General features: G+C 42.5%; 1 protein-coding gene across 6 annotated transcripts in view; it reads left to right on the forward strand.

Moving 5' to 3' along the window:
• Positions 1-12,172, forward strand: part of map7d1a (MAP7 domain containing 1a) — a 54,499-nt gene continuing 42,327 nt past the window's right edge. For 2 of the 6 annotated variants that reach the window (XM_050046689.1, XM_050046684.1), the window contains exon 1: positions 3-414. In XM_050046689.1, coding sequence (XP_049902646.1) covers positions 345-414 — 70 coding nt within the window. In that variant the 5' untranslated portion in view covers positions 3-344. Of the gene's footprint in view, positions 415-12,172 lie in introns of all 6 variants that reach the window. The other 4 variants (XM_050046685.1, XM_050046683.1, XM_050046686.1 and 1 more) reach the window with 4 other exon arrangements.

Below are 12,172 nucleotides of genomic sequence, written 5' to 3' on the forward strand. Positions count from 1 at the left end.
ATCCGCACAGGCAGAGGAGCATCAGCTGTGGTGCGTCGGAGAGTGAAACTTCCCTCACTCCTCCTCCTGCTGCTTTCTTTCTCCCAAATTCCCTCCGATACCTTTTTATGTAATTTCTCTCAGCAGCCACCGGTGCCTCCGTCAACAACAGGCGGGTACTGGCTGGGTTTTGCTTTATTTTTTTGCTTTTTGTGGTCCTATTTCGGGTCTAACCGGACGGGCTTCCTGCCCGGTTCGTTCAGGACATCGGGTGCAACTGGAGTGACTCCACCAAGTTTCCCCCCCATTCTGCCTGAGGAATGAGAGGACTGCCGGAGAGGAAGAGCCCAAACTCGCATGTTTGAATGAACAAAAGAGCAGAAAGCGACGGTGCTGCCGCCGAAATGGAGGAAAACACTCTGCCAGGAGCAACATGTAAGTCTTTATCCACCGTCCGCCTTTGAGTTTAACCTGTCTTGTTTAGGAAAAAACGCACGAGTGCTTTGTCATTCACCTCCTTTGTCACGTAGTTACAAAATCCTTGTCTTGCTTGCATTAACTTTACAGCTGCCTTGCTCATTTTGGGGGGTAACAAACACTGTTGCAGTTAAGGTGAAGCTACAGAGAGCGTGTTAGGGGATTAATTTGTCTGATGAATTATGAATAATCCATTAGGAGGTGCAGATGCAGACAGCCCACAAATCACAACGCAACCTTGTTGTTGTCCACAAGATTAACACCTAAACCTCAACCCAGATATGAATCTGGGTGGCATTACAATGCAGATTTACCAGTTTGCATACCTTTTTGATGATGAAAACAAAACGCCGGTGTGATCACAAAGCAGACTGCTCATGCCTGTCTCTTAAAAAAAAAAAATATATATATGTTGCTGTTATTTCACACAGAGCCCAGCCAGCAGGGATATAACAACACAATTTGCGCTAGATGAGGTAATCTGACTAGTAGCACCCCATCCCCCTCTGTATGTTATGTTTAGCTCACTACTAACATGATGCAGTCATAGGCAGTCTGGCATCCCTTCCTATCTCCTCCTTGCTGCTGCGCTATCAGAGGATGTTTTCCAGATACAGAGGATATTCGTGTGTGCACAGGTGCAGTGGAGCTCATTTTCTCCTGGTGCAGAGGTGCAGCAACAGCAAACTCCCTGAAATCAAGGATATTTTAATGAGAGGCTCAGCACAGGGCCAAAGTGCAGTGGATAAAGAGTCCACCTCACACTCCGGCCAGATCCGGCTTACTGCTTTTATACGTGCAATTACAAATATGTGATCCTGTGATCATGCAGGTCAGTGCCAAAGCCACAAGATGAAATACCCATAATGGAAACCTACCAATGTGAAGTTGCATGACACCCAGCATTGCTTCAAAGTTTGAGCCTCCATGCCAAAGTATTGTGTACTGACATGTTGCCTGCTTCTGGACACACACAATGTGACCTCCTCCTTCTGACAACAGAGAACTTCCTTCCTGCTGACAGGGGGCTGCACGGAGAGAGGTCAGCTTGTTTTGGCTCCGCATCAAGCAGGAGGAGAGACGTGCTCCACCCTGTTTGTGGGAATCTTGACCAGTAGACTGGAGTGTCTTTGAACAGCCATGTTCTGAATAACATAACGAATGTGCTGTAAAGCTGGGAGGAGCTGTCATCACTTGTTGTGACTCATGGCAATAGCGTTGACATCAGGCGTCTTGTTTCTTGTGATGTACAGTTTGTCAGCCAGACTGTTTTGCTTCCTGTGCTTACAAAAGTTGCTTCTCCAGCTTTCTTTAATAAGCCATCAGAGGTCGAATGCTCATCGTAAATCCAACACTCCTCATGCATAACTCAAAGCTCAAAGTCGGACATATGGTTCCGACTTGATGTGACTCTGTGATCATGTGTCTTTAACATATGCACAGCTGTATCACATAAGAATGAAGATTTAAATATCATTCAACTGTTGCTCTCTTACGAAGGGGAAGAAGGAGTACGTCCATCCCTAAGAATCTCTGATAAAAGACATATTTTGTCGCCAAGAATGTGTGTTTCCCATGTAAAACATCCTTGATCAAGATATGTGAACAACACCTGGAAGCAGCAGGACAATTGGACAAGCCTCCTCCTTTTGTTGAAATACAGGCACCAAAAAAAGCTTACTTGATCTGTCGTGCTTGAAAACTAGCCCTTGGACTGGAGCTGTTGAAAGCCTGGCCCAGCATTGTGAAAACCTGCTGTCAGGACTTAAGGAGAAGATCTTCTAATCCCTCTTTTCTTTATGCAGGCTTTCTTCTCTCTGCGCTCTCCACTTTGCCACTCTCTGACAACTGGCTCTGTTTGGTTGTCCTCTTTAATCTCCGTACCTGAACAGCTAAGCTGTGACCAGCTGAGATGAATAGGAACCCTTATTTTCTTTTAAGATTTTCCTTTTCGAGCACATTCATACACCCCGGGCGAATCACACTGCTCATATCTCTGAAATTCTTACAGGAGGAGCAGGATGTATACAGTAGAAGAGACTGAGGCGGTGCTTTAAATTGTTAATGAGCCATTATGCAGGCTTTGTTTTAAGCAAAAAAAGACATGATGCTTCACCACAGCTATGCTGAGAGAAGAACGCCTCAGCAGACAGACAGGGAGGGGGATCACAGTGATGTCCTTGTCTGTCGTGTAATGTAGGAGAATCTACCAGCTTTGGCTGTCAAGCCTGTGTTGTAATGAACAGGATCAGTGAGCTACACATCTTCAGCTGCAGGAGTTCTTATGTAATCAGGGGGATACGTGCCACCGCATCCCATTTTTGGAGTGTCTTTGTAAATTAGCAGTGGGCAGAATCCCATGGGTGCTCCTAGATTCACTGCCTAAATGGAGCCTAAAAACAATGGGAACCGACGTTTGTACAAGGATTAATTATGAGCGATGCAGCGCTGGAGTGTGTTATAATGAGGTGTTTTAATGTTCTGCAGGAGGCAGATATATTTGACTCTTGACAGGTTAGCAATGTGTGAAACCGCTCATGTTTGAAATGGATCCTCAAAAGTATGATTGTGTTTGTGATGAAGAGCAAAACAATTTACTTTTATGTGTTTCTGGGCGTGCAATAATGTCGCCTTCCCAAACTGTAACTCTGTAAATGTAGATGCGACCCTTACTGCACAGGTCAAGCAACAGGCCTGATATGTACTGTGCTTCAAGTCATTTATGCAGTGATTATTAAATATTTCTGTATCACAGGGAGAAATGAATGCTACCACAATACATTTATCTAGCTCTACCTGCTGTTTAAATAATCTCATTCATACAGCTGGGAGGTGCACACAAAGGGGACCAACCTATGTTTGGGCTCCATCATACATAATCCATTTAATTCAGTGTATGTTGCTGCAATCACAGATTACTTTGTCAATCAACTGGCTTTTCCCAGGCATGCATGGCTAAAAGGATTAAAGTAGCAAAATGAGAATCATTATACTTTACCACAGCCTTTCACAAGATTTCTTCTGGTGTATAGATTGATTGATTTTTCCTCTAAAGCTTCTTCAGGCAGTGTTGTTGGTGTTGGAGACTGGGAGCTTCCCAGTTCCTACATGTTCAGATATGTTCAAAGCCCACAGTCGGCACATTCGAAAGAAGGGACTCAGCTTTGTCCCTGTGAAGTTTGGAGAGAGAAGGGGAAAGAGCAGAAACATCGGAGTCGCAAAGAGCCGACTGAAGTCATGCCAGCACTGTGCCGCTGAGGTCTGCTTTTGAAACTACAGTGCAGTTTTAGACAGTGACACATTTTGAGTTGTTTGGCTCCTCTGTATTCCAGCACATTAGATTTAAAATGAAACCCTGGCTGGAGTGAAAGAGCTGAGTCGCAGCTGTAAGAGTGTTTGAGGGTGTTCACATCATCTTAGTTTGGGAGCTTTGGAGTCATATCCTTCAGTTCCTTCAGTTTCATTTTGAATCCCAATATTTTGGAGAATGCAGACAACAATCACGTGTGAGCACTGAGTATGCAAGTAGGCTCATATTACCCCTGTGCTCACAACTAGGGCCATGTTCAGACTGCCAGCAGGAATTGTTCTTTTGGCATGTCCAGATTGCATGCAGATCAATTTTTGGAAGTCTGGACATCAACAAAAAGAGAAAAAAAACAAACAAATGAAATGGGATTTTAGCAAATCTGACTCAAACCACATTTGGAGGTGGTTTGGAAAGCGATTCAAATAAAATTTCGACAGATGCGTCTCGTTCTGGCTGCTCAAGTCTGGTTTCAAAGTCTTTGAACACAAAACACAACCACTTTGTGAAATTCAGTGACAGAAGTGCTGAGCAGATCCATGCAGCTACTAGCAGAGGACAACATGAGACAGTAGACACCAAAATAAATTGTTTGGTGGGTCAAATAATGGACCTCCATTTCTCATGCTTCTGCATTGGAAAGCTGCATCACCAGTGTTGCTATGTAGTCACTAACACCTATGTCATTACCTCAGCAACCCATGCAGATAGGTTGGTGATGTCTAGACATAGAAGTATGGTCTAATCACTTGCAAATAACTGTGTGGACAGTCTGTCTTCAAGATCTGATTTGAGAAACAAATCTGATTTGCCTGCAGTCTGGAAGTAGCGTCTGTGTATAAGAATCACAATATTCCTTAAGGCAGAATCCTACTTTACTGTTAATGCCTGGTATTGAAGTCCGAGGAAATAAGAAATACGAGAACACTAAAGCTATAAAGTGAAGACAGGCAGAGAGCAGAGGACGGCATGATATGCTGTTATGTGAAAAGGGTGGAAAAAAACTGATTGAACTGCTTTCTCCAGATTACAACTCCCCAAATAGAGAAGGCATCACGTCAGTGTCAGTCCATTTTTTTAGCACCCAGATGGTGTAAATCACACCGCCCAGACGCTGACCTAATAGAGGTAGATCTCTAACCCAGCACTCTCGAAAGGCAAATAATGTAGGATGCCTTCCCATTAACCAGCGCTCAAAGTGTACAAACTCTCAGCCTCTGCAGTAATGTACCAGGAAATGACTACCGAAAGCGATCAATACATGCATGCAGGCACAGGTCATGTTTGCTTTTGTGAATGTGAATGACAGATAGGGCCTTTTGAAATGATACGTGTGAGGTCTTTTAATTTTGGACTCCTCATTTTGAATTAATTAGGGAAAAACACAACAGTGTCAGTGTTTACTCTGAATTGGTTAAGGCAGGATTAGAGTTGAACTTGCCTGCACTTGAACCACCTTTAACCAGCTAAAACCGCAAGGTAGCTCACATGCAACCAAAAATTTGCTTGGTCTCATCTTGTAAATAGTAAGTCTAGTTGCCATATGTTCAGTCTGATGTCACTGAAATGCTGATAAATGACAATTAATTGTTTTCTATGCTTTGTGCATCATGCATTGTCATCCGCTCACTTTCTATAGCCCCATTACATGTGTTATTAGTCACACTCAAAATGACTGGGGGCTACTGTTTTAGCAGATAATCCTCTAAAATGAGCCAAAGATCCTTGTAACTTCAGATTTTGCCCCATGAGCGTGTCTGGCTTTTTGAGAATGTGTTTGAAGAAAGACTTAATGATGTATTAACTTGTCTTCACCTCTTCAGCTCCTTTGGTCGTCTCCCTGTAACAAGACCATTTGATATATAATACAGTTGATCATTCAAAGAGCTATGACTTGTTAAGGGCCACCTGTGATTACTTTGAAGAGAAGGAATTAAACCTCAGAGTTTTTTGGCAATTAATAGGTGTGTTGAGAAGTGTACAGGAGAATTATTTGGTGCAAAACTCCCTATTAGGTCAAACTGCATGATGGTGATTAAAAGAATAAAGTGATATTTTGGGACACTTGGTTTTTTGAGGGATGTGAGTCATGAGGTGAGCTTAAGAAGGTGCTGGTTGGCAGGTTTTGTTACCTTTAGACTGAGCCAAGCTAACTGTTACTGCCTATTTCCAGTCTTTATGCCAAGCAAAGCTAACTGACCTCTCATCTCACTCTCGGCAAGCATGCAAATAAGCACATTTACCAAAATAAGAAACTTTTCCTTTTATTATTAAAATGGATAAATTGTTTCAAAGACACACATAAAGTATTTATGGCCCGTAAATTGCCTGCAGCAGAGCACATTGAGACCAGAAAGACTATGCAGAGGTTGTTTGAATGATTGGATCAAGAACAAGCAAGGCGGGTTTATTTAGAACATCCAGTGCATAAAGGCAATGCATTAAAATCGTCAAATAAAAAGTACAGTTAAAACAACAAGACAAGGGGCGTCGGTGGCTTGGTGGTGGAGCAGGCGCCCCATGTACAAGGCTGTTGCCGCAGCGGCCCGGGTTCGAATCCGGCCTGGGGCCCTTTGCTGCATGTCACTCCCTCTCTCTCTCCCCCTTTCACACTTGTCTGTCCTATCAATTAAAGGCTTAAAAATGCCCCCCAAAAAAATATCTTTAAAAACAACAAGACAAAAATCAAAAGATAGGAGCTAGGCCTTTGGTCCAAGATGCTGACAGCTGTAGCAGCTGGGTAGCAAGAAAGTGACTGAATGCCAAAAAACATGCCGTTCTCACCAAAAGCATGAGAAGCCTATGAAACCTACACATGTGCTATTTGGAAGGCATCTGCTTTTCCTGACCCCCTTCTGTCTGTCTGTCTCGACGGTGGCATAAAGAAAGAAGGCCGGTGATGATGCAGCGTTGTGGCCTAAATTTATTATCAGTCAGCTGGGTTGCCCTTCTCCCTGGGACACTAGAGGAAGGAGAAGGGGAGGGAAGTCTTGATTTGGACTGTGTCGCTTGTTCCTTCCACCTCCTCTACGTCTGAAAATATCCCAGACAGGCTGCTCTGGGCTCTCTGGTCGCCTGAAAGTTCCAGTCACCAGACCTATCCGCTAATATTAGACCCAGCCCTGTTCAGCTAAAGGGCGTGCTTGTTAAACAGTCAACACATCTCGATCTCCCGACACATTCCTTGGCAGGTGTACCATAAATCATCTGAAACCGTTGTTTGGCCCATTTCACAATTATTTTAGCTCTCGTGCCTGCTTTCTAGGAAATGTTACTAACATTACAGTTCATGTTTTTGTTGATGGATTTGAACTTTGTTTGAATGGGAGAGAATCGCTGGCATCGTTGTCATTACCTGTGATTGTTACACCCATGATTGGACCCTGTTGCCAGCAGAAAAGTTCTGGCTTTTTGTGTGGGGAGACAAAAATCCAGTTAATGATAACTGTTGGGTGTAATTGTTAGTTCAGTAGGCGCAAAATTACTGCCTGTGCCTGCTTATTGCTTTAGGTGATGTTTATGAAAATAACCATATTGAAACAGAATGACAAACAACGGCTCTGCGAGCTACCTCAGTCAAGGATACACACACAGCTCTTTCAAAATGTCACCAGTTATATATCCTGTATTTAATAATTGATCCCAGTGATGCTTCGAGAACAGAGAAGCATTGCTCCAACCACTCCGTTTGCACCGCCTTGTTGTTCATGATATGCAACATAGTGTTAAGTTCTGTACAAAAAGAGAAACTGCCACACAGATGGAAAATTCTGGGATTAGCAGGGTTCTCACAGTCATAGAAAACCTGTAAAAGTCATAGAAATTTCCAATCAAATTTGCCAGACCTGGAAAAGTTATGAAATTAGTAAAATTAATTTAAAGTTTTGGAAAAGTCATGAATTTTGTTGTGTGTACTGAAATTGTTACTGTAATCTCCCATGGATAACCTTCCATGTATTCTAACATAGGGGCAAAATTATTGTTTGGAGCTGACGACGTATCGTAGCTCTAATATGCGCTGCAGCATAACAAGGTTTTATTATCCATCATGCACCTTTATTCATTTTTTTCCCCGCTTTCTGTTTCTCATGTATGCCTGCTAGTCAGGCAAGTGGGGCAAGAAAAAAAGTGATTATGGGCCCTTGAAAAGTCATGGAAAAGTTTTGAAATTTTGTCCATGAAAATGCGTGGGAACCCTGGATTCGGGATGTCATGAGAACCAATACTTGGGTACCAAGTTAATGCCAAAGTTCTGAAAATGTAGCTAGCGGGGATGCAGTTCTTCCGGCACTGACAGGGCAGCATATACTCCCACAGGTGTTCCAGTCTGTCGTTTAATACCAAAGAATGAGGAAGAACGCCTACCAGCATGGTAGGAGCACAGCAACAAGTGGAATATGGCACCAAGTGCAGCTGCAGCAACAGCTCTGCCACAGCTTGTTGAAAATGGAACTTTTTTCAATCAAGTGTTTTTAGAAGACCTCTTGGCATTTTTGGCTGGGAAAAAAACATTTTGGTTGATCATTTGTTTTTGTTTTTACCTTGGTATTGAATTGGATATCGAGATTCATGAATTTCACTGGTATTAGAGAGCCATTGAAGCCCATTATATATATTTCTAATCTAATATTATGTTTCATCATAAGCTTCCCATTTGTCATTAGTTATAAGTCTTGGCCAAGTTGTTCCTGAAGCATCCGTGAAGCATTGTTCTTCTAGTCAATAGGGCTTAGAAATATTTTTGGGGCATGGCAAACTAAACTGGAAAGGATTAAACTCAAATAGCTTACATCTTATTCTGACTAAAATTTGGTCCTTGAGGCTGACAGGGGACCTGAAAACTCGGCCGCTGAGACCAGTGAGAATTAGATCATGCTGTCACTTCCCAACCCCCAAACGGAACGTGGAGCAAGTTGCCAGGAGCAACTGGCTGGCATGCAGATATACTGCTCTCAGTTATGAATGGTAGCTTGTGCGGCCCAGCGATCCCTCCTCATCCTCTGATGTCATTGAGAAAGTCTTGAGTTCGGCAGTTCTTGACACACTCCCCCCCACTACTGATCAGACTGTCTAGGTTACTTATCCCTTTATGTAGGAGCATGTTGGTGGCAGCAGCAGATGCAGCGTCCCCTGGGAGCTGCTGCTAGGTCAGATAAGCGGAGCCTTTCATCAGCGCGGTGGCTTTGGTGCTTACGCCGGTGTAGGAGAGAGCAGCAGCAGCTAAATGCCAGGCATTGTTCTCAGTCTGGGCCAGGTGATGGCATGAAAGCTGTTGCAATCACTGACAGAGACATCAGTATTCACAGGCCGATTGGCATGCAGCGAAGGAATGCGGTCTTTTTAAATGTCTTGAACCCTGTTGGTTGGTATGCAGCACCACTTTTTAGGGCAGACATCAGCTGTGGCCTGATGAGGGCTCATCAGTCTGAGTCAGATATCTTTGACCCGTTCTTGATTAATTACGTCCAGAGCTAAATCGATAAGTCATTTGAAAGAAAATTAATCTGCATTTATTGTGATAATTGATTAGTTGTTAGAATAAATTCTCAGGCAACAATGCCAAACATTTCCTAGTTCAGCTTCCCATTTGTCAGGATTTGCTGTTCATGAGATAGTAAATTGAAAACCTTCAGGGTTTTGGACTGTTGGTCAAACAACACAACACATTTGACAGTGAGTTTTAAGCTCTGGGAAACTGCAATTGACTTTTTTCAATATTTTCTTGCCATCTTAGAGGCTAAATGATTATTTATTAATCAAGTAAATAAGTTGGCAAATGGATTGATGAAGAAGATAATGCATTGCTGCAATCAGTGCCATTGTATTATGATCACAATCACCATAAAATAAATCAAGGATAATTTTGATTAAGGACTAGCTAAAGTTTTTTATCAAGCAAAAATGAGATTGATGAGATTTTTTATACTAATTTCTTCACATATTGTACTATTCTTTTCAAAAAACAATATTTGCTTAACCAATAATTAAAGTGATCATTCATTTTTGCTTAGTTGAAAGTACTTTGATAGAATTAAAGTGCAGTTTATGTGCAGAATTTAATGTTTATCTCAGGTCCCCTTTAAAATTGTAGTCCCCGGTTGTAAGCACATCTAATGAAAACTTTGGTCTCTAAACACACACACGCAGGCCCTGGTTTGGCATGAACTCAGTGCTTGTTGTTTACACTGCGCTTCCTGTGTGTCTGGGCCCCCTTGCCCTCTTACATCACCCTATTCGGAGCAGGAGGGACACAACAGGGTGAAGGGGCGACGGGTTAGGGGGGTAAGCGATGAGGTAGTTCATTAGTCCCCCTGCCCATCCCAAATGAGATGCAGATCCATTCTCTGTGTGTTTCCCCGAGTTCCTCTTTTCTTTTTACGGGTTGCCGCCCTTTTCCCTTTCCAGTCTTTTGATTTCACACTCTGGGTCTCAGTACTGTTTCCTTACCCTGCTTGCCTCATTTGCATTTTTCAAGAGAATGGGCTGCATTTCCTCCCTGTTGACCAAGTTTTTTTTGTAAGATTAGCCCTATTTAGATTTTGCATTAATGCTAAATCATTGTATTACAAGCCTGTACTTATTCCTGTAGGTGGTCTGACAGTGCGTTCACCTCTTTTCCTCATCTAATCTGTTTGGCAGGAGACAGAGAAGGCTGTACTTAAGAGTGAAGCTATTAGGTTCATAAATATTCCATGTCTTGCCCTATATTTGTACTCTGCACAGCGTCTTGGCGAGACATTGGCAGTGCTGTGGATGTTGAAATGGGAATGAGCAGTAATTCTAAGTTGTATGCATTATCACTGGTCACTATCATCAAGATCATTTTAAAGCTTATCATTACTTCTTTGTAATTTCTGCTTGTTTTGTGTCAAGCAGTTTCACGTATAGCATTGCTTTTTACAGCTCCTCTCAGCCGAAAGTATCCTCCCTAAACTGTTAATGAGCAAACACAGTCATAAGAATGTGCTATCATAGTTTGCTTATTCTGTCATAGAGTGAGTCATGTGTTTTGCTGGGCTGTGGCAGACGTTAGCTTTTGCTTATCTTGATTTGCAGGTCCCTTTTGAGGTTGATGAACAGGTAGAAAAATAGCAGTGTGGCGTAGCGTCTGAACCCCGTGCTTAGTGCAGTTGCCTGTCAGATCCTATAGCCTGTATAGCTGGCTGGGCATAGAAAGTGCTTTCATTTTAATGTGGGAACATGCTGTTCCAAGGTGCAGTCCTCTTGTGCCTCTGCTTCCTTGTGTTTTTTTAAACTGAATTCCTATTGCTTGTACTTAAATATTCATGTTTTATAATTATTAAGATAATCAAACTTGAAAGGCTGTTGGGCCCTGCAGTTTTGGAGATGACTATCTAAGTCTATGTGAGTGGCACTGGGGCAGCAGTGTGGGTATTTATAACCTGCTCTAACAAAATAATATGCTGTGAAATTGGATTTCTTCTAAATCACATTTTGTGTGGCAGAATTACCAGTTGTCCCAGTTTTAACGTGGCTCTTTACTCGCAATGTCATCAGCCAAACTGTAAAGCACTAAATCCCTTTGTGGTTGCAGTTGGGAGTGAATTCACAATTGAGCTTTGCAGAGCCTCTGCTGTATTCTCCCATCCAACATTTGAAGTTGCTCGTGTATTTTGTCCAATCTTACCCAACGTGTCTCTGACTGGGAAATGGCACAGACTCTGTACTAATTACCTGCTGATTCCCAACCTGCCGCTCTGCTCCCACACTGTGCTCGTGCATGCGTGCATACACCCACTTCTGCAGGGGTCCTTTCACTATTTCTGCTGACTTTTACAGATATCTTATTCTATTCTATGACTTTCGCATGTAAATGGGTTCAGCTGAGTGCCTCAGGCTGTCTTTGACACCTGCTGCTAGAGAGGCCCCATAGGGGGAAATTAAGGGGCCAACTGAGTAGTGGTACAAGGTAACGGTGTGATGTTCAACCAATGATCACGCACAGCATGCTGGAGACTCCTGCACCTCCTCTGACCCACTTTGTAGGGTCTCATAGCTGTCAAACACCCATTTGATATTCAGTAGGATAAAACAAAGCCACCGTGCAATGACATCACTGCTTTTAATTCAATTCAGCTTTATTTAAAGTGTAAAATCACCATAAACATGGTCTCGAAACACTTTACAGTTCACATAGACAAAATACATTAGGAAAAATACAATTTACAGATTAAAAAAATGCAATTTACAAATAAGCACAATTATTTACAAAAAAAAAAAAAAGTTCTATCAAGTTGTGCCATATGCTTGGGAAAATAAATAGGTTTTTAGTCTTGATTTAAAGATGTCAACAGATTCAGCATCCCTTAGTGGTTGGGGGAGCCGGTTCCAAAGAAGTGGGGCACGGTGGGAAAATGCTCTACCACCTACTGATTTTTTGTGAACTTT

The sequence above is a fragment of the Epinephelus moara genome, chromosome 6 (genome assembly GCF_006386435.1).
Source record: "Epinephelus moara isolate mb chromosome 6, YSFRI_EMoa_1.0, whole genome shotgun sequence".
Classification (NCBI taxonomy): Eukaryota; Metazoa; Chordata; class Actinopteri; order Perciformes; family Serranidae; genus Epinephelus; species Epinephelus moara.